Consider the following 23,600-nt stretch of genomic DNA (forward strand, 5'->3'; position numbering starts at 1 on the left):
CAAGAATTATTAAGAAAATTTATGAAATCATTCATAATTGATTAATTAAAAACATTCTTGACAAACTGTTTTTATAGTTTATTTTTTTCACGTTCACGATCTCTGTCCTGTTAGTACCAGTCTGAAATTAAAAAAAAATGAAAAAAATAAGTACTAATATATGCAACTATTTAAATGTAATTGTATCTATTCTGTTGTCAACACCGAGTCAGTAAGTTTCCCTTTATTCATGTTGTTGGCAATGTATTGGGATACGGTGATTGGGGTGTCTCTGAATTGTACTTCGATTTTGATGCTTCACTATTGTTTGCCGATAATTTTAACACTTGAACCAAATTAACTTCCCCAACCAAATCAATGATAGATTAAAATGTCATTTATAGAAATAGCTTTCGTTTATTACTGTCTTAGAGCAGCTTATACTGCTCAGCGGTGATGCCTTTTAATTCGTTGCCAATTATGACCGGGTCTGTAACTGCACGAAAATAACACGTCTACAGATATTCATTTCAAGCAAACTTATACAAAAAACTTTATATCAGACTCAGAATCATCCAGCATTTTCAATTCACCTCCCATTAATTAATTAATTAATTAACCTTTTTACTGTAAGTCATTAGAACCTACCCATATTGGTTGACAATTTCTTTCAGACCTCTACCAATCCCTTCCCTGTCCCCTCGGTTGAGGTATTTAAGGTTCTCCAAGGTAATCTCTCTAATCAGAGAGTCCGTTAACTTTGTACCGGAATCCTTTTGTGTCAGTGTATAAGCCTACATGCAAAACAAAATATTCATTCTAATATGAAGTGCTTCAAAGCTCTTTAGACCACAGCTGTGGTAAACATATAACCAACATTTCGTGGATCACACAGACTGCGTCTATTCAAAAATATGAAGAATAATCCTATCAGGGTCGAAATAAATCACGGAAACCCCATTTTATCAAACAATGCGACATAAATGGCCAGTCCGTGGTAAAACAATGATAAAATGGAGTTCCTGTTATTTATTTCTTAATTAGAAAATGGTACCAGGGTGTCGCAGTCTGCGATTTTAAGGTGCTGGTAAAGGTAAAGTGTGCACCTGGATTAAAACATTGTCTATTAAAATGAATGGACTTCTGTATATAATAATGTTATGATTATTATAAACCTGTTGATTATTACTTAGCTATTTACTTAACACCACGTTGTTGTACAACATAGAATACTTACAACACGGAACACAATTGCAAACTACGTCGATGAGTATTTGTGACATATATGGTGACGAGGTAGGGCTTGGATATGACAAAGAATTTTCATCGCGGAAGTGTATAGCACGTAAAAAAGCAAGCTCATCGAAAAGGTCTATTACCACAGCTACATTGTAATTATGGAATGTCATATAATGCTTCTTAGCTCAGAATGAGTAAACTGAATATCACATGCCAAAATCTGTATCAAACCGAGACTCCTATATCACGCCAAGGGCTACCGACCAGCGGGATGATATAGGTCGAGGCTTGAAACCATAAGTGATACCGATTATGACATGTCATGTTCATTATACCATATATACCAAATATTTTACTTTACTGTTAGTGTTTGTCGAGTAGGGATTTGTATAGGGTATGCAATATTGGTCTATGGGAGTGATATAGGGTATGCGATATTGGTCTATGTGAGTGATATAGGGTATGCGAATTAGGTCTATGGGAGTGATATAGGGTATGCGATATTGGTCTATGGGAGTGATATAGGGTATGCGATATAGGTCTATGGGAGTGATATAGGGTATGCGAATTAGGTCTATGGGAGTGATATAGGGTATGCGATATAGGTCTATGGGAGTGATATAGGGTATGCGAATTAGGTCTATGGGAGTGATATAGGGTATGCGATATAGGTCTATGGGAGTGATATAGGGTATGCGAATTAGGTCTATGGGAGTGATATAGGGTATGCGAATTAGGTCTATGGGAGTGATATAGGGTATGCGAATTAGGTCTATGGGAGTGATATAGGGTATGCGATATAGGTCTATGGGAGTGATATAGGGTATGCGAATTAGGTCTATGGGAGTGATATAGGGTATGCGATATAGGTTTATGGGAGTGATATAGGGTATGCGATATAGGTCTATGGGAGTGATATAGGGTATGCGAATTAGGTCTATGGGAGTGATATAGGGTATGCGATATAGGTCTATGGAAGTGATATAGGGTATGCGATATAGGTCTATGGGAGTGATATAGGGTATGTGAATTAGGTTTTAGAACAATTTCTAATATGTCGTCTTCATATCCTCAAACAGTATATGTCGGTACAACCCCACCTTTAGCACCTGCGCACTGTCTCTTCTTTCGCTGTCGCTTCGAGACAAAACACTCATTTAAAAACTTTTACGCGATGATTTAACGGTGAGAGGTTATCTAATTGAAATAAATTATATAAATGCACACATTTAACACATAGGATGACTTACATATACAAATTTAATACGTAATTAATCCAACTTCCATACGGGGGAGGTTAAACGGAACAGTCGTTATTTTGGCTACTCCTATAGAGAATTTTTTGTCACAAAAATTACCGTATTTGTCATATTAGAAAAGAACTAATTTCTTCCGGGGATAAATTTTTACTCATTTTAACATGGGTTTGGCATTTATATTCTCATTTAACATCTCGCTATCGCTCGGTGTTAAATAATCGAATATAAATGCCGTGCCAATGTTACAATGAATACAAATCCGCCTGTCCACGAATTATTTCTTAATTATCCCCGACTGTGACATTGCAGCGCGACGTTCTCCGCCAAATTGAAGTTGACCGGTTTCTGTAATTTGAAAGATAAATGTTGAATATTTTAATATTTTCGTAGGTGTAGGGTACTACCTTACATTTTGCAAAATAATATCCAAATTTTCGAATTTTATTTTTATTTTTACTAAGAGTGAGAAAAGGTAACCAAGGGAACCAAGATTCTAGCGGAAATCACAATAATGTAATCCAGGGACAAAGATCAGACAAACAGACAAACACAACAAAGAACATATAGTAACTAAAATAATACATACAAAGAAACAAAAGTAAATGAGCAACTCGGACTCAGTGAAATCTGGGAGTATGGACCAGGTGCATCGGTAGAGTAAGCCACCTCTGTTATTCTAGAAACACCCGCCGAGTTGCTCATAAAAAGTCCGGGGTATACGAAAGAGGAAAGGAAAACTATGACATGTTGAACAAATCAATTTTCATGGTGCAGATGGATACACCGTACTGATCCACGAGTTCATGATATCGACCATAAAACTTCTGCAGTGATGACTTCAATCTTGTAGCAACAACAAAAACGTCACTTTAACGTTACACACGTGTGTTCCATTGTCTCTAAATGCTGTTAGATCAGTGTAAAAATTGGTTATCCACGTTAATGTCCGTAGATATGGAGATATTAACACCCTTCAGTACCCTGTACACCCATCGGCTTCGCCTCGGGACGAACTTGAGTACTTCTGGGAGTTAAAACTCCGTATCTACAGATATTAACTTAGATAACTTATATAATATATAATATAATGAATATTACATGTCGAAATCTGTATCACACACTGTAACAACCCGAGACTCCTATATCACCCCGAGGGCTACCGACCCGCGGGACGATATAGGTCTTGGGTTAATACAACATGTATATGGTATCATATGGAGTTTCAACCCTCGACCCATTTCACCCCATGGGTAGGTGGCCCTTGGGTTAATATTAGAGTCTCGTGTTGGTAAGACATGTGATACAGATTATGTCATATTATACATTCAATATATAATGCATATACAATAAATGTATTATATATATATAATATGATAAGAGAATAAACGTACCACACCATCGTCTCTGGAATACAGAATGAGAACGAGCTGTTGACAGTCAATAAATGTTCCCCAGTACATACTCAGGTAGTAGGCGTAGATCCTGGCATCAGTGAATATATCGGCTACATCATTAGACTTACTGGAATGAAAGAATGGTTTGTTTCATTCACAATTTGTAAAAATCATTAAAGACGACGGTTGTGAGAAATTAACACTTAAAAAACTCGAAATCTAAAAAAAAATTATTTGATAATCATCTTCGACAGAAAAAAACAAAGGACTCATTGAAATCGAAGGAAAACACAAACAAAATAAATGTAAAACTGAAAGAGACATACTGTTAAAACGGCTGATTAAACTATAATCTAGCTGAGTGATATGTAGTAACCAAGGAAGCGAAATATAAGTCTGTGGGGGAGACTGCACAAGTTCAGGTTATAATAATTTCCATTTGAACAAAATCTTACTTGACAAGTCTGTACATCTTTGGCATTATTGCAATCATGATGACGTAGCCATTTTTGTTTTGGATACATTTCGCACAGTTGCATCTTGTCTTTTCGTATATATCTTCAACCAAATCACTGATTTCTTGGACTGGTAAATTAACATTTATTATTATCATTAACAGATTAAAACATTGAAGATATCTGAACTATCTGGTGATACGGAACAAGACTATGTGGGTGCATTCAAAGCGAGATTTAAAACCATAGAGGTTGCAATGAATCTCCTTATTTTGTGTGCAGTTTTTATTATTATTACTATTTTGATTTTACCGGAAAGAATGTTCCTTTTTTAAAGAACTGGCTAAAGTAATCACAATGTCTATCGGTGTGGCCATTAATATTCTACTATGATAATTGTTAATATACTGAAGGAGAACCATATTTTACGAACAACTTACCATCTTGTTCCAGAATGACTCTGTTTGGATCACAGATCCAGGATTGCTCGATGTCAGCCGACCTTCCGCAGTCCTCTACTTGGTACATGGGATTTGGGAACTCTTGGACTTTCCATCTAGTCGGCAGCACCTGGCCATTAACTAATTCCATTAGGCCAACAATAATAAGAATGTAACATACCTGCGTCATTATGCCTTTAAAAGAATAAAATAGATTCGAAAATGTGTTTAATGTGAAAATAGCAACCTCATCTGACTGAGGATGGCTTCTAAAATGGCATCTCCAGAAGTCCGCTTTTGAGCTAATTTTCGCTCACTCGAAAACACTGACCCGATAGGATGACCAAAATGGATAGGAAAAAACCTAATCGGGTGCCTAACCTAGCCGATTTCATACGACATTAGCTTGAAATGCACTCCACGTACAGAACTATTAATTATGATTATGAAACATTTGTAGAATACATGTATCCGCAATCACAGCTTTTGATGAAATAATTTGGTGATTAAGAAAGACTTTACATGTTAGTAAGATTGGTAGCATGATCTTAAGCTACAATACATAGGTCGTCAGGTCAAGGATTATATGGTAAATACATTAGTGACATAGATAGGAAAATAGTGACCTTCTGTACAAAAAAAAACAATGAACAATCACCGACAAACACAATTACCTGGTAGAAGGTACACGCATAATAGAGATGCACTGCTTGCATACACAACCTCGTTACTAGAGAGTTTAGTAACTGCCACGGCATAAAAACTAATTTTTGTTATTCATGCTGTAACTTAAAATTGTTTACCTCGAATTAATCAGCTAGGATTACAAACTGTAGAAGTTCATATATGGTAAGGAAAACATTTTAAACGCCAATAATATACTTTATCAATAAAATCATAATTAAAATATGTATTTAAAGAAATTATTGACTTACTTTAGTACTATAGATGTCTTTCTCACAGAATTGTGAAGAGGCGGAAACATACAAGTATTAATCAGACTCTATACATGTGGAATGTACTGGGTACTGAGATGTTCATATCAATTAACTATTACATAGTCATAATATCAAAGACAGAGCAGGAAACCGTGAGTTGTTCATCAGATATAGTTTAAGATGACACGTGATCTTGATTAGTAACCCCTGTCGGTTGATTATTGAGTTATTAAAACAGCTAAAACAATGGAATGTTTTGTCTGCTATTGGTCTCAGTATCGTATTAATCTATAGTGAAGTGCATATTTTTAGGATTTTTTTTTTACAAAATATGTTACTTGATTCAATAAAACTTTCACTTATGTAGCATTTCTAAGGACATGTGAAAAAAATAATTTCCCGCATAGAAAATAGGATGAGTCCACAAAGATCGGACAGAAAAGTAGTCTTGAACTATAAATAGCCATTTTCCCTACTTTTAATGTCGTTTTGCACTCATTAAACCAACCTTTTCAGTGGAACATTGTTATGTTATTATGTCAGATTTTCTTTTATTAAAGTTCTTCCTCTTACAGTGTGATTTTGCTCTATTTCATAAGTCATTGTTCATATCTTTTGACAAAACATTAGTTTGTAGAGAGGCAAAAAGAAAATGCACTATTTTAAAAGCATCCTTGTTTTGAATTACACCCGCTCAGGGATATGCAATACGATACTGGTACTTATTATTTCGATATTTCGCAAGCCAGATCAGATTATAATTGTGTAATAAATTTTACATGACCCCTATATTGGAGATCTGGTCCGCTTCTTTAAAGAGTGGCTAACAAAACGGAGCACACCCTAATTACCCGCAACTGGGATTGCAAATGTTATCGGTACAACAGGCGCTACAATCCAATGGTCGATATGACAGTTAGGTCTTTTTTTTCACATTTTTTGCTTTCTATTAGATTTTTTAGCTGACTTCTAAAGGGACGGCTTCATGCGGGGGCGTGGCGGGCGTTCTCCCCATAAATTTGCAAAGCATGGGTTGTCAGGGGTAGATTTAGGCGGCTTTAGGTTGAAACGTTAATTTCTCGCTAATTTTACCACAAAGGATATCTACATTACACTCACTCTAGAAGAATATTTCAAAAATTTGACCTAAAAAAAATTTCCCCTCGCTCCGCTTGGCCAAATTTTAACTGTGCACCCCCAATCTAAAATCTTGGATCCGCCCCTGTTTTATGATCTCATGTGTCGATCATACACTAGACTGTGCGTCTGCCGAATCTCCAGGCACAACTTCAATTTATAACAGAAAGTCGATATTGACCTGTCCTACAGCGAAATTACAAATTTATATCTTCCCGGTTCTATAAAGTTGTGCCTGGAGATTCGACAGACATACTTCCTAGTGTATGGTCGACACATAAGACCGTAAAAAACGGCTCAAAAATCTAATAGAAAGTGGCAAGTATGAAAAGAATGACCTAGCTGTCATATCGACCATCCTAATACACACAAGTATCGATAGCATCAACAGTCCCAGTTGCCAGTAATAGGGTATGCAGAGGAACGATCAAAATTCACTTATTTTTTTTCTCAAGTGTGGAAGAAATCCGTGAACTTCGATAGGGAAGACATTCGCGTAAAACTGTACCTATGTACAGATAGACACAAATGGGTACCATTCCCTACATCTGCATATTGTTGTCATCTTTACCGTCGCCAATTATGTGACGTCGATCTTTGAAAAATCAGCTGCAGCCTGCTTCACGAAAAAGGGCAATTTACAAAACGTCCGTGTCCCCGGGGCTTTCCAGCGACCTATAGTGTATGTACTAAGAGGAATAACTCTGGATTCAAATTCAATATATTTAGATTTAGCTATTTCAATGATATTTACAGACTGATTTATCAAATAGTGAATACCCTTCTGTTGTTTTTATATATCAAATAAAATTAATTTTCAATTGAAATGACAAAAATTTAACTAGTATTTTTTTAGCAACATTATAGAAAACATTTTCTCAAATTTTGCTTCAATTTTCATACCGCTTGACCAGTGTGGAAAAAATGTTCTCATCACCAGTTACTTTTTTGTTCATCAATGTAGAAATCTATCGCATGCATGATAGTCTTTTTACAATCATTTATATATCTTGATCTAATCGTTTGTGATTCAAAAAGGTGTTTATAGCTTTTATCCCCATCAGATTATTTTCGTTAGAGACGGACCCAGAGAATGATGAAAGGCATCTAACATTTTGAAAGAAAATAAAAATCCAATCCACCATTTCCATCCCTTTTGGGCCCGGCTATGATTATTAATTATTATTATTATTAATATTATTATTATTATTATTATTTTTATTTTTATTATTATTATTATTATTCGGTCACATTTCCAATACAGACACAGGTCGCATGACTTGACATCTATGATGGACATACTAAAGTTACTGCATACAGAATAGCAACCTTACAATGTATGGTACTAGAAGAAACTGGGAAGAGATAAAGAACTTGACCCATACCAACATGAATCCAAAGAGCGAAATATATTTACTTATCTTATCGTTAGACAAGGTCGATGACAAAATTATTTCTAGTTTTTGATACAGCTTATTCTGCAGACTAAGAGCGCAATGAAACAATAAAACGACTGATTTTACCTTTTCTCGGAGCGAAACCCGTTTGATTCATATGTTACAAAATACTCTGAGTGTTTGGAACTATTGAAAATTCTGCTGCCTGGCTAGAATGGAAAAGCACGAAACTGAAATCAGTTGCGATCGGGCTAGTGAAATAGAAAATGGCATGACTGACAAAAATAAGAAGTCAGATCAAGGGAAAACCAGCATTCAATCGACTGGAACCAATGAGAACGGTAATAGGATATTTATGATAATGTAAGAATGCAATGTGTAATTAATATTGTTGATCATCAACATTATAGTAGATTTTAATTTGCAAAAACTTGCAATACATACAAAATTCAAAATTTCCCAAATTACTAAGACTTCTCTTCTATTACGTATGGTAAAAACTATTGAAGCTGAATTTGGCTTTCTATTTCTATCTTGTTTAGTAATGGCTTTCGCTATCGCTCGGAGTAAAAAAGAAACAAATACCCAGGCACTGGTAAAACAATGTTAATGTGGAGTTTCCGTGATTTATTTCTTAATCAATATAAGTATATATCAGTAGGCACGGAGTAATTTATATATTGGCAAGAATATGTAGAGTGAAAAAAATACACTTAATGATTCTTCCAAAATTAATCATTTTATTAAGCTGAAGAGGTGGGGGCCTGTTCCGCAAAGTGTGCCCAAAAATGCTGCATGGTCCTTTTAAAATCCCAGCATACCCAGCCCCATCCCCTTTTCCAAAATAAATAAATAAATAAATAAATAAATAAAATAAAATAAATGTTCGTGCGAGTATGGTAAAGATTTGGTTCAAGTTTTCATGCCAGATAATAGGAACACTTTATTCAATAATATTCTAAAAGTAATGCACTGATCCATGTTTTTAACTTTATACTATTGGGTTACTTCAAAGTATAGTGTGAAAGACTGCAACTAGAGCATGTGTAATCAACAATCAATCTCGACTTGTATTCATCCCACATGCTTAATCTGACTATTCGTGGTTCAGTGATTAATTTTGACATACTTCTGTGGGTTTAAATCGCTATTTATTTACATCAGTAGTTAAAGGATATTGATCAGGGCGATCGTGTTCTGAATATACGGTTCAAAGTACAACGTGGCTGCCGTTATGTACGATCGATACCGTTAATCAGCTGTTGTAATGATGATGTAGAAACCAAAACAATGAAACCAACGTGTGTTTACCGATTCTAAATATTAAAACAACGTGTTACGAGGCTTAAAATCAGTCAAAATGAGTTCCCATACCGGAATGTTAGGTAAGAATCATATGCTTCAGTGTGTGTAAATTGCTTCAATTTTGTGTTCTGTTACATCAGCAATCGTAGCTTATTTCATATTGTTTATATCAAACTTTACTGTGCATGTTAAATTCCTTATATGTGTGTACACACGTGTTCATGTAATCGTGGGATTTAAATACGACCTTGCTTGTATGTCCTTATAAACAGTACTTTTGAGTATCAATCCATATAAAATTCAGACATTGTCAATGGTAGATGTGAAACCCAACCCAAACAATAAATGGTGCTTTTCAGTCTACATATGCCATCTTTTTATTCAATTATGGTCCTTTTTGTATACATATCGATATTTTTGGACCAAATCATACATGATTGATGACAATCAGGAACGATAACTCTTACGAAATTCTAATTTCTTATACTATCTCCCAAAAAACAATCATTAACTAAGATAAGATATGTGGTGAGTAACTGTTAAGTAATAGTGAAATTTTTAAGTCTTTAATATGCACGAATCAGCCCTTGTCTGATATTGGTAAAGACTGCTACTTAACAACTGTTCATATTGATAATTGGTAATTTGCACTTTGATCGTCCTTGCTTTATACCGGTACTTCGGTACTTTATTTATAAGTGTGAGTAGTTATTGGTTGCAATTGTTGTTTTCCAAAATAAATGTTTTGGCCTTGTTCAGAATAATATTTTGACCACCTACAGTGCTTAATAAAATAGACTTAAAAATATATTGAAAAAAATCTGACCCTTAAAAGGATTACAGGCAGCATCACACAATCAAACGACTGTCCCCTTACAACGGAAGATGTTGTACTTTAAACGTTTTCCGGTTGAACTATAAAAGTACGTGTCCTTCTAGTTTTATTTGAAAGAAAAACAGTCGTATATATGGGCTTCTTTAGTTGTTGGCCCATATTTAACTTTGGTTTATTTGCAAACCCGTAAGGCCCTACCCTAAAAAGTGTTATTATTGGATGGAAGAACCAATTAAATTACATGTTACACCGCATGATTTTATAACACTATTACAACATTCGTTGATTTGGTTAAGGTTTCTACTTCATTAAATTATAAGGTGCTTATAACCCTAAGAGATCAAGAATTCTGTATCACACAAGCCTATATACAGCACAAAACAAGGTTTAGTACAAAACGTAAATCATTCTTGAAAAAAAATCTATTAAGTCGTAAAGTTTTTTTGTGAGATAAGTTTATATTTTTTATCTGACAGTTCTAACTCGGACCACTAATCGATCAAATGACTTAAATCCCGCGGCCTCAATCTTAGGCCGGTATCTACTATTCTATTAATACATTTGCAGTGCAGAGATAAGGTTGTCCATGATATAAAACTACATTTAGAAGGGGAATGGGCATCAAATATTGCGCCAACTAAGTATTCAGTTTGTATAGATACAAATGCACTTCTGGTCGAGCAACTTGACAAGTGTTTCAAAAAATCAGAGGATGCTTACCCTCCCAGTGCACCTGGTCCATGATCTAAGTTTTGTTGGAATCCGGGTTGCTCATGTTTAAATATTATAAGGTTTGATGTTTGTGTATTTTTTTGTTTTCTGCATGTTTTTCGTCATTACTGTTTGTCTTCGCTACATTGACCTCGACCTTGGCTTGGTATATTTTGGGGGACCTGGTGCCGGTTATTTTTCATACTTTAAGATAATAGGTTACGTTGATATAGGTCTACTGGGTAAGAATACTAATAGTGCGTCAAATGCATGCATTTAAATATTATTTTATTTGGTTTATCTTTTTATTTTTTTATTTTTTTTTTGTTGGTTGATTCTCATAATTTGTCTGATTTAGTAGTTTGAATACTGTATGAAGCGTCTGTATTTGTTACTGCTGCATTTCAGTCATTGCAAACTTTACATTCAATACGAACGAATTGTAGTTTTTTTAAATTTGATTTACTCCATATTTTTGTGATAATTTCCTTTGTACTATAACTAAAAGATTTTTAAAAGCAAACAGTCTATCATGGAACTCTGTTGGTTATGTCAAATTGACATTGATTGGAATACTATTGATATCAGCTAGATGTATACTGATTTTGAGAAAATCCCACCTAGTAATTGAAATATCTTTAAGATCTGATTGAAAACATTTCCAAAGAGCATTATCAAATTCATCCTAAACAGTGGTTATGCCGTTCTCAATGAAATTTCAAAAATCGAAACAAAAATTCAATGGTAGCGTTAGTTCAATGACCGATGTGTTAAACCTGTCGAATTTCAATGTCACTGTAGTACAGAACAGTGACCAGGCGTATATCAAATATTGTATAATACGGACACTTATTTATCTGTGTTTTATCTAAGCACAAACATCTAACAACTTAAAGAGTGGCCTTTATCAGCGGCGTCACTGATCTTCATAAAGCAAACCACAGATACAATTTGCCCTGCACATGGACATCTGTCAAGGTCATTCAATTTGAATTTAGTTTGGTATGTTTTATATTGATATATTGAATGACATTTGGAGATTTGCAAATATTGGAAATACGTTCACTGAATTGGAATATATAAGAATTACGTGGTTGTGATGATAAATTTATTCGTACATACAATACATTTCCCAAAAATTGGTCATGTGTGTTTTGCTAATACGAAAAAATGGGAATTTTAGACGTGTTGATAATTGATAATGTGAAATCAAAGCGAATATTTGTAGGAATATTATCGTGTTTTTTTTATTTGTTTCTGCTTTTAGGAAAGGCTTTGAGTCGGAGCACTGATCTATCTACAATGGAAGTTCAGGCTAAGCCAATACTACCGACAACAGAAAAAGACCCAAGTGAATACAACAGCTCTCATCCCCGTGTTTATAAACGGAGGTGGATGATTGTTTTTCTCTTTGCATTTTACTCTCTTAGTAATGCCTACCAGTGGATTCATCTGAATATTATAGGAGATGTGATACTAAAATATTACAATGCGAGTATGCCTGCCGACCAGTTTCAGAAGGAGACGGCTTTAGATTGGCTTTCAATGTTGTACATGTTAGCATATATACCTCTTATTTTTCCAGCGACATGGCTTCTAGACAAAAAAGGTTTGCGAGTTGTTGGCATTTGTGGTTGTTTTCTAAATGCTCTTGGAGCCTGGATAAAAGTTGGATGTGTAGATCCATACAGATTCCCAGTGCTTATGTTTGCTCAGTCCATATGTGCCATTGCTCAGATTTTTATATTAGGTATCCCTGCCAGGTTAGCAGCGGTGTGGTTTGGACCTGACCAAGTCTCTACAGCGACCTCTATAGGAGTTTTTGGAAATCAAGTAAGGCTTCAAGGAGAAAAATAAATAAATACCATGGCTATCAATACATTAGTTCGTACAATATGTTTAATATCAACTGATTTGAAGACAACATATGTATATGGAATCTGTCAAAAAACAAGGAAGTAAAAAATTGCATGGCCTTTGCAATTTTAAGTAGTGAAGATGTAACATCAGGTAACCATGAAATAAAAAGCAACGTTTTAATTGTATTTTATATCATCAACTTTTTATAAATTCTAGCTTTAATGTTGAGATCTGCATTATCTTGCATTGTAGGTTGGTTGTGCTGTTGGTTTTTTACTACCACCAGTATTAGTTCCTTACAGTGAGGACCTTGACGAAATAGGAGAAGATTTAGCAACAATGTTTTACATTGGTGCAGGTGTAACCACATTCTTTTTTATCCTGGTGATTTTAAGTAAGTTTATCAATCGAACTCAGCATTTATATTTACTAGACTTAGGTTAAGTCCGGAAAAGTTTATGGAATTAAGCAGTTCTAAGAAGATCAACCGAAGCTGCTCTGTAGTTTTCTGTAATACTAAAATGATGATTTATTTTTAATTAATCTGGCTTCAGTTCCTGGTGAGCATATAGTTGATGTTTCCTTTTCTTTTCAGTTTTTAAAAATGCTCCACCACAGCCACCAAGTAAAGCTCAGATGTTGGCTGTACAGAATGCTTCCAATGAGCATTATGGAAAGTCACTCCTCAGATTGCTCAAAAACAGAGGATTTGTCTTACTGACGCTGACTTACGGTATGTAAAACAACGTTATTACAACTCTTTCTAAATGAATATCTGGTTTCGGCTTGTATACCAGTTTAAAGTGGCATTGGGCATCTCAACGTCTGTATGTTTTAATTTATTGATTGCTACTTGTCTTCTGTTGAGTATCATCCTAAAGATTGTTTTATGGTTATCTAAAAAATAATGCTTGAAGAGGAGTAGTTCTCTTTTACCCTGCAAAAGTGAAGGATACATAAAATTAAATAATCCTAGATATATGCAAGTAAAGTAATCATTAAATACAAATTATATTCTATTGTAGGTATAAACACTGGATCCTATTATGCAATTTCAACATTGTTAAATCCTATTGTTCTCTACTATTTTGAGGTTTGTAGTGTTTAGATACATTTTCTAGTTATATCAATGGTATATGAAAAGCCACCATTTTTGTGAATAATGTTACACTGCTAAACGATAACCCAGCTACAGTTTCTGCAAATACTTTTCTAGATAAGATTTTAACGTCTTAGAATAGCCGTTGTTTGTTTACCCTATCTATATCGTACTTGTGTGTGATTTAAATTATTTCCAATTTGAATTAATAATGGCGTAATACATTTAGCCAAATGAACGTGATGCTAGAAAAAAATATCCATTCGAGCGATTGCATCATTCTAACAAAGACTTACAATAGACTACATTTAACGTTATGCAAGACCCCCATTGTCAAATGCCATTGTCAATATCTTATCACTTCAGGCCACAAAGCCACGAATGTAGGAAAAAAATTAAGTCGGAGAATTTATTCAGTGTTCATCATTGTATCCTTTTACGATGATGCAGTTACCATGGAAATTATGAATTATCTTAGATTTAACCATGTTAAAGTTTTCTGTCGAAGGGAAAATTTATATAGAATAACATAACATAATTGTTAGAGACGTCCGGATCGAGACACTAATAATAAAAACTTGTGACTTTCGAACGTTTATATTTTTTTCATGTATTATATTATAAAATCTTTGCTGCAATTGTTTTATACTGAAACTGTAGTACTTTGGTTTTTCAAAGTTTATTATGAATTATACTGTAATGCTTGAATTAATCATTTATATCTGCCATTTCAATTACGACAAACAATTAATTGAAACTGTTTAACAAATGAAATGTCAGTCTGAATAAATTTGAACGTGTACCAAGCTAATGGTGGCTTTTTGTGTATCGACTCACAAATAAAAGTGTAGTATTTAATGTTTCCATATATGTCAAGGTTATATGTGAATAAAGGGTTATGTTCAATCATAATTTGTGATATATGAAACCATTTTATGGATTTTTAAATGGCATTGTACATTCAAACAAAATCTGTTTTTATCTGAGTATGTGCCAATCAGCTTACCATTACGTCAAACGCCTTTTCAATTTAAATATAAGCTTTGACCATCAAAGTGAAAAAAAACTTTTTTGACATACTTCAAAATATCATTAGGAGTTCCTGCTTTATTTCAAAACTATAAATTTATATTTTTTCACTTGCAAATTAAAATATGATATTTAATCAATTTTGCTGACGAATAAATAGAAGTTTAGTCATATGAAAAACAAGTACTATCGTTCAAAAAAGATAGCCGACGCAGTAAAATTTTGTTCTTTTAACTTCTAAGTTTCTACATTTCTTTCAAGAAAATAACACACGGCACGAAGTTTCAAATTTTTAACACAGATTTTTCTAACGCCACTTAGTTATTAGTATTTGGCCAACCGGGAAACAAAATTGCGATGAAAAAGAAAATTGAACAATTAATACGTTCACCGATTACTTTTATTTAATCCGTTCAAATAATGTTTTAATTTGCCAAATATATAGTTTTTATTTCCAGTCTTCAATTAGGGTAAATTAACATTTATTAGGCGAAAAATAATCAAATAAACGTTATTAAATATATATTTTTCTTGTCTATTTAATCTTGATAATAGGGCCATCAGAAAGATGCTGGCCAGATAGGCTTGACTATCGTTTTGGCTGGCGTCGTCGGTTCCATTGTGGCAGGTGTCTGGCTCGACAGGACAAAAACGTTCAAGTAAGAGTGGCCATACAAAGCGTAGTGGCTAAAAACAATGTATGCGATTGGCTTCAGGTGGTATTATCCAAGGGGTAAAATAAACATGTTTTCAGCATTAATGGTTTAAAGGTTTCCAAAGCATGCAGCAAGTTTTAATTTCAAATACTATTCGATTTCGAAAAACTGAATGAAGACGTTCAATTGAAAGATACACGTGATTCTACAAATTTCATATGAATGCACTTATTCTTTATAAAAACAAAAATACAAAATCATCTTGTGTTTCATTAGATACATGATAGTTTCTGAGTCAGGAATATATATATATATATAGCTTTTGGTTCTTAACACAACGGTGCTTTGGAAATCAAATTTCATTTTATTTCAGTCCTATCTTGTGATTTCAAACCACAGCTGGTCTTATGAACTTAACTGATAAATTATTTCAAACAGAAAGTTTGAACATATGTATTTGGGGGGGTGTAAATGTTGTTTGAAATCACAACTATAACCATTCCTTTTTGCACAGTGCTCCGTTTTTACTATTTTAGCACGAAATTGCAAGTGAATAATCATACTGTTTTAAATTTTAAATATCCTAAACACATAAACAACTGTGACATAAAGCTACATTCATGAAGCAAAAACATGTTAAAAATAGAAAACAGAGCACGATGTATTTGTCATATATATCACTGCTTGTACATCATATTTGGATTGAAACAGAATACGATTTCAACTTGGCCCCTGTTTAGTAATAACTACAACTTTATGATGTATCATTAACTGCATTTTGCACTATTGTATTTATAGTGTTTGTTTTTGTTTAAGTTATAAAAATGTGTGATTATGGCATTATTTTGATATCTTGCACGCTTTACCTTTGAGTTGGAAATAAGTTTGTTTCATATATTAAGAGGTTTTTCGCCTTTATAGGGTTTTAAAGTGTTTTGTTTTATAAACTAATGTTTGAAGTTTTCAATTTAATTTAAATTCGAAAACGAATCTTTTTTTTAAATCACTGTAAAATATGTTTGTGAAGTTTAACATGCATGCCTGCAAAATTGTGTATTATACAGTGACAAAAGTTCAGTCAATGGTTCATCATACAAACAGGTGTCCAGTACAAATACAGTATTCTGAAACAATATGAGATTTTCAAGTTATTTATTAAATTAAAAGCAGACATTTTAACGTTAAACGTATTTCTATCAATTTCAGATGGAAACAATTTTAAATTGATTTCATTCAAAAGTGAAAGTTGAAACACAATATAATTTTTATATTGATGAAAAGATGAAAAGATACAAATTCAAAACCAAATCCAAATGCTAGACTAATATTCTTCCCCTTTATACTATCCTTATGTTCGTATAGAATTGCCATATTTAACGTGTTTTCTTTACTTATAGGGGAACAACAGTGGGTATATATGCTCTATCGATGGCGGGAATGCTTGCTTTCACTTTCACACTGCAGCTGGACATGCTTTGGGTAGTGTACCTGTGTGCTGGAGCACTGGGGTGAGTGTATGCAGCAATACATACTTGATTAGTTCTAGTCATATTTCTGACAAAGATATTATTAATCATCCTACTCTATTGAGCTATCACCAAAGGCCCAAGTATCAAACACCACATGCATTTTTAGAATGCTAATACATCTTAAATCAGAAAAAAATATCCTTTTAATGGCAGATCGAAAGATTTTAAAAAGAGGGGTTTCTGGTAATAGGGGGCGGGTCCAGGCTATTATTGACTATCTTTGCCCAAATTAAGCACGAAATTAAAAAAAAATTCGACAAAAAAGGAGGGTTTCCAGGGATCGGAAGATTCATCTCTGCTTTTTATTATTGACTCAGTCTCTTTCAATTCAAAATACTGTTTGTAGTATGTATTTTCCTTAAAATATTCAAGTTTCAAGAGCTCTGTTGATTTTATAGGTTCTTCATGACAGGATATCTGCCAGTAGGATTTGAGTTTGCAGCTGAAATAACGTATCCAGAATCGGAGGGAACATCATCGGGTTTACTGAATGCATCTGCTCAGGTAAACACACTATTATTTCCATTATCACTAGCATTATTATTGTTGATTCTTTTTTCTCATTTTTTGGGGCGAACATAATAAAAACAACATACTTTTAGACAGCTTTTCTGTAACAAATATTTTACTGAAATTCAACAAATCAACAATTGTTCAATCAAATGCATAATATGATGTATAACAAATGCAAAAGTTATGCATGAATACAGAATACTTCTCAATTAATATTGCAAAATCCGGTAAGATGTATGCGTATTTCAAGGATTAACCTCTCTTTAGCAGCATTAGTCACAAGTACATAAGAAGATCTAAATCAAAAAATGAATTGTATATGAGAAGTACTCGAAACCACTATATCGAAATATTAAGTAAAAAAAGAAGGCATTGAATTAACACTTTATAAGTTTTTTTATCTACGATACTAAGTTGACAATATTGTACTAAAACTTTTTATATGATTTGTTTTCAGTCCTTTGGTATTATACTGACAATAGGGATGAGGGCTATGATGAATAATGTTAGTATTTTGTCAGCTGATATCACTATATGTGCTGCTCTACTATTAGGAACTATCATTACAGGTATATTCCAAAGCCAATACAGAGGAGGATGTTTTTTTCTCTCACAATTACCGCTGCCGACGATCCTTTCCAAACTTTTCGATAGTATTCAAATCCAACCTTTTTTAAACATTTACATTTTCTTGATATTGTACGATACTTGTATGTTACGAAAGGGCAGTCTGCAGATTCTACATTGAGTTTCAAATGTCAGACGCTGTGCGGAGCTATATTCTTTATAATGTTAGGTGGAATAGCTGAAAAGTCATTTCCAGCGACACATATAACTAAAATAGTGTAGCAACTTAAAGCGAAGGATTTTAAAAACTAAAATTAGAAAGCTGAAATAATTTTAGCTTATTTTCGTTTTAGCTATATGTTGAACTACGAGTAGCCTTACTCGACTCGGTAAACCTACTTGTCGATGCTTCTCATCTTGGTTGAACTAAAATTATTACTTATTTTTCAGCTATATTTATTTTATTTATTGTTTATTTATTTTATTTTTTGTTTCTTTGTTTTCTTTGTTTCATTTGTGATATTTGTTTTTTTTTTCGACCTTACTATGTCCCTTACTATAAGCTTTTAAATTGTGATTCTGTATTATGTGCATCTAGATATATATATATGATAATATTTTTTCATACAAAATGCTGATAGCCTTTATTTTTAAAAAAAATACTGGTTTAGAAAAGTTGTGCAATTTTTAATCTTTAGCGGTTACTTTAAGACAAATAACAGTTGCTAGATGGACCTTTTTTTTTGAAAAATCAATAATGATAAAATTATACTTGTTTTATTAGCTTTCATTGGTGCCAACTATAGACGACAGGAGGCCGGAAAACAGGTAAAATCATCCTAATCTTCTTATTTATGTTGTTAGTGATATTTACGATTAATGTGAGCAACGCATTAAACTTTATTGTTTGTGGCTATTTTAAAACAAGTAACATTATTTTTTATGGCATGTCTTCTCTTGAGTTTGGTGGAAAGCTAAACTATTTTTGTCATTTTGCGAACTGCTTAAAAAAGTTCTTCAGTTGATTGTCATTAAATGTAATTAAGACATTAAGTTAATTTTCCTGTACATCATCATGCGCTGTTAAGAAAACACACAACTGAACTCCATCAGGCGGAGAAGTAAAATTTCAGTACGGGAAGCGTAATCGGCCTTTCTAGAAACACTTCTCGATATGCATTTTTCGTGTTTGAAAGTCCACTGAAATAGAAGTCTTAAACTAGTAATTTTTATCACGTGTTTAATGACCGAGGTTATGATTGGTTCATTCAACCAACCTTATTTGGTTTTCTTTTGTAGATGATGGCAAGAATTGATCATTTAGAGTACAATGTTGAAACTAATGAAAAGTCAAAAATGGCTGAACAACCAATCTAGAATCTTGTTTTTGAGAAAATCCAGAATGCTTTACCAATTGCAGTCATCTTTAGTTGTTATCCTAACTGATGCATTTGTGTATCGTTGTTGTATCATGTATAATACTAGATGTGTTTGATCTCAATTTCAATGAGTATGCCTCAGGTCACTGATTTCTCTTCTTGATCACGTTTTTAAGAAAGTCTCTAAACCTCACAGTTTCTATTATTATAGAAACATACTGAGTTTCTTTTTTAAAAAAGAATTTTATATACTGATTAACTTATTCATTATTTGACATTTGTGTTATATGTGTCGTCGAAAGGAGACATTACGAATGTAACTACACGACTTGGGAAGCTGATGTTAATATAGATTTATTGATAAATACTTGATTGGTATGTTTTCTGCCAAAACATCTTTTTTCTATACAAGTGTATGCAGAAATACGTACATGTGTAAATCTGTGACGTTTGAATGGAACTGCACTAAATTTATTTTTTATTTGTAAAAGTTCTAGACGATGGTAGTAAAGCTCATTAACCGGTGTTCCAATCCTCTTAACTAATTATATTCCCCGGAGATAGTACTAATGTACATCCATCTTTTAAATGAATTCGCACTTGTTACTCTTATAACTAAAGCATGGTATTATTATAGCAAAATGCATCGAGTTCATGGAGACAATTTCAATGTTGACTTATTCTATTATATAAAGTTTTCATATTTAACAGGATAGATAGTTAAGAAGAATAATCAAAACCAGGAATACATGTATTTTAATGGGTCAACAACATCATCTTTACGATTTATTTTAATCAAAATAGAATTTTGTTACAGTTTTTACTACGTTTTTGTTGTTCTATTGTTCTGCTTGAAATAGTGCTAGTTTGTTATATACTTACCTCATTCATATCTTGAAAAGATTCATAATAAACCATGCAGATGTTGTTGTTGTTGCTTCCAATCTTGCAATCAAAACACTTTCTTTTCATGACAATGTCATCCTGGCTATTTTTGCCGACACAGTCGATATATTTTCGCTTTTTAGCTCACCTGGTTGAAGGCCATATGAGTTTTTGCCATCACCTGGCGTCCGTCGTCGTTAACAATTTTTCAAAACTCTTCTCCTCTGACACTATTTGACCAATTGTAACCAAACGTAGTAAGAATGTTCCTTGGGGGTATCCATCTGCATAGAACGAACTGATACATGACCCCTGTTATTAAAAATAGAACATAGGGATCAGACAGTAGTTTTAAGCATATATCTCCAAAACCGTTAGTTTTAGCTACATTCTTTCAATAGCTGAAATGATCCTTATTATACGGCCTTCAAAAGCCACCATTGGACCAAAGTTTTCAGACGATTCTTTGTTATTGCCCTTTAAAGGCAAAACAGTTTTTTTTAGCAGTTTTCAGCCAATATTTTGAAAACTATAATAGAGAGAATGAAACTTTCAGTTGATGAAATGATCCTAATGATAAGTCGTACCAAAGTCTTCTTGAGTTAAAATTTTCGGACAGCTCCTTGTTCGAGTTATTGCCCTTTAAAGAGAAAAAAAATTTAACAGATTAGCGATTGGCAAAATACTGATAACTCAGTTATGGTGTATTCATCAGCACCATAAAAACTGATTTATTCAACGGGTCATAGTTTTCCTTTCCTCGTTTGTCTACCCCGGACTTGACTTTTTATGAGCAACTCGGCGGGTGTTTCTAGAAAAGCAGAGGACGCTTACCCTACCGGTGCACCTGGTCCATGCTCCCAGTTTTTAGTGGAGTCCGAGTTGCTCATTTACTTTTGTTACTTTGTATATATGATTTTAGTTACTTTATGTTCTTTGTTGTGTATGTCTGTTTTCCATGTTTGGTCTTTGTCCCTGGATTACGTTCTTTTTATTACCGCTATAACCTTGGTTCCCTTGATTACTCTTTCGAAATAATTGTATCGAAAATTGAAATTGTGTGCTTTGTGTTATTTCCTGTATGAAATGTAGAAAATTACAGAAAGATCAAATTTTACCACTCTCAGGCGATAGTTCCTAACGTGATTTCATTTTTTCTCTGAGCGGCCATTCAACTTCCGATTGAGTGATCAAAGAGCGATAACTCCGTGAAGTATTGCAAACAGTCACATTTCATGTGTATTATGGTCTAGTCATTAACATGCAAACAATCAACGATTATAAACAAATCAAAATACTACATCAATATTATACATTTATATAAAACTGCAAGAAGTTAACTATGCAAATAATTCTGTTTTAAAGTCAATCTGTGGTGTAAGCGTGAGTTTATATTTAAACCTTTACATATAACTGAGAATATTAATCTAACCAATGTCTCTATGATCTGAAATTTCGGACGAATGAGACTAAGATAAAACTTCAGCAAACCCTAGCAGTAAGTGATTTTGGGTGGTTGTGTTGCGTTAAAATGATGAATTACAAATTACATTGGCATACTAAAGTAATACCTTTATGATATTAGGATATATTATTGGATTTTATTAGCGTATCCCAAATTTTTTCGGGTCATTGAATACTGTTAGTGAACAAAAGAAAAATGTAAGAATTCACGTAACTTCCTATTAAAGAAGTATTCTTCAATTCTTCAAAGAGAAACCAAAGGAACCAAGGTTGTATCGGAAATTAAAAGAATGTAATCCAGAGACAATGACCAAACATGGAAAACAGACAAACACAACAAAGAATATAGCATAACCAAAATCATACATACAAACATACATACATACATACATACATACAAAGTAACAAAAGCAAATGAGCAACTTGGTCTCCACTAAAAAGTGAGAGCAAGTACCAGGTGCACCGTAAGGGTAAGTATTCTCTTATTTACATAGGAATGCTACATAATTAAGTAAAAGAACTCCTATTAGAAAAAAATCGGTGGCCCTTAGGGTGATATAGAAGTCTCGGGTTAATAACGCATGTGATACCGATTTTGACATGTAATATTCTGTATGTAAACAATGACATAGAAATGAATACTAAATAAGCTAATTATATTTTGTTACCGTTTAAAAAACAGTATTCTTAAATATTTTGACCATCACACTCAATGTTAGACATGGCTTTGTATTACTGCTATTTTGATAAATAATACTATACTAAATTGCGGAAGGTGATATATGTCTGATGTTGCCATTCTAGCTACAGTCTGCCTTGTGATGTGAGGGTTTCCATTTCGTTCATTTAAGACCCATGGATAGCCCTGAGCTGATATTTTACTATCCCGATGGGGTAATTGTCTATTTGACATATTCAATATATATGTCCATTCTCGTTTTCTTATAGTGAATAAAATACTGACAGATTAATCCTATATGTGTTGTTTATATTGAATCAAACAAAGGAGAAATAGCTGAAAACAACCATATTTTTAAAACAGATATCGAAAAATGCGATGGTCAACAAGAGGCTTTGATAAACGATATCCTGGCAATTATTACGATATATTATTAGATGAGAAAAAAATGTGAACATTTTAGATCATAAATTTCTAAACAAAAATCTTCTGTGGAGTTGAATACATTAAGCAGTTTCTCATACTTCTGGCTGTCTCAATCTGCATAGCATAAACAATCACTAACTGGTCTATCGAAACGTGTTCTAAACGGGTCCAAAACTTACTGATACCATAAATATTAGTAAATGTAGTATAGCCGTTACACTATGTGTGTGTTTTTGTTTTGTTTTGTTTTGTTTTTTGGGGGTAATTAAAACGGTGCAATATTTTTGTTTTGTTTTGTTTGTTTGGTCTTTGTTTCTGTTTTTGGAATGTAGAAATATCCATGCACACAGAGTGGCTTGGACTTAAGTCTTGCTAAATATATTGCAGAATTAAAACTTCCTTTTCTAATGTGAAATCTGGTGGCA

General features: G+C 33.4%; 2 protein-coding genes across 3 annotated transcripts; one reads left to right on the forward strand and one right to left on the reverse strand.

Moving 5' to 3' along the window:
- Window positions 1-6: 6 nt before the first annotated feature.
- Window positions 7-5,860, reverse strand: LOC148614585 (uncharacterized). Its single transcript, XM_088588766.1, has 6 exons — window positions 5,702-5,860; window positions 4,767-4,961; window positions 4,327-4,456; window positions 3,869-3,998; window positions 628-773; window positions 7-121 (listed from the first exon to the last, which is right to left on the reverse strand). The coding sequence occupies exons 2-6, from the start codon at window positions 4,954-4,956 to the stop codon at window positions 94-96; spliced, it is 624 nt and encodes a 207-aa protein (XP_088444892.1). The 5' UTR covers window positions 4,957-4,961; window positions 5,702-5,860; the 3' UTR covers window positions 7-93.
- A 3,411-nt stretch (window positions 5,861-9,271) lies between these two features.
- On the forward strand, window positions 9,272-20,648 carry LOC148614586 (choline/ethanolamine transporter flvcr2b-like). Of its 2 annotated transcripts, none has more exons than XM_088588764.1 (11): window positions 9,272-9,623; window positions 12,357-12,922; window positions 13,202-13,343; window positions 13,545-13,682; window positions 13,975-14,042; window positions 15,633-15,736; window positions 17,131-17,241; window positions 17,661-17,766; window positions 18,233-18,344; window positions 19,127-19,170; window positions 19,642-20,648. In XM_088588764.1, exons 1-11 carry the CDS (start codon window positions 9,599-9,601, stop codon window positions 19,717-19,719), a joined length of 1,494 nt encoding a protein of 497 aa, XP_088444890.1. In that variant the 5' UTR covers window positions 9,272-9,598; the 3' UTR covers window positions 19,720-20,648. The 2 variants fall into 2 exon arrangements, with proteins under 2 accessions (XP_088444890.1, XP_088444891.1); XM_088588765.1 differs by lacking the exon at window positions 9,272-9,623 and adding an exon at window positions 11,940-12,091.
- The last annotated feature ends 2,952 nt before the right edge of the window (window positions 20,649-23,600 follow it).

Source organism: Perna viridis, chromosome 6, assembly GCF_037379345.1.
Source record: "Perna viridis isolate PV_CMFRI_1.1 ecotype Kerala chromosome 6, ASM3737934v1, whole genome shotgun sequence".
NCBI lineage: Eukaryota > Metazoa > Mollusca > Bivalvia > Mytilida > Mytilidae > Perna > Perna viridis.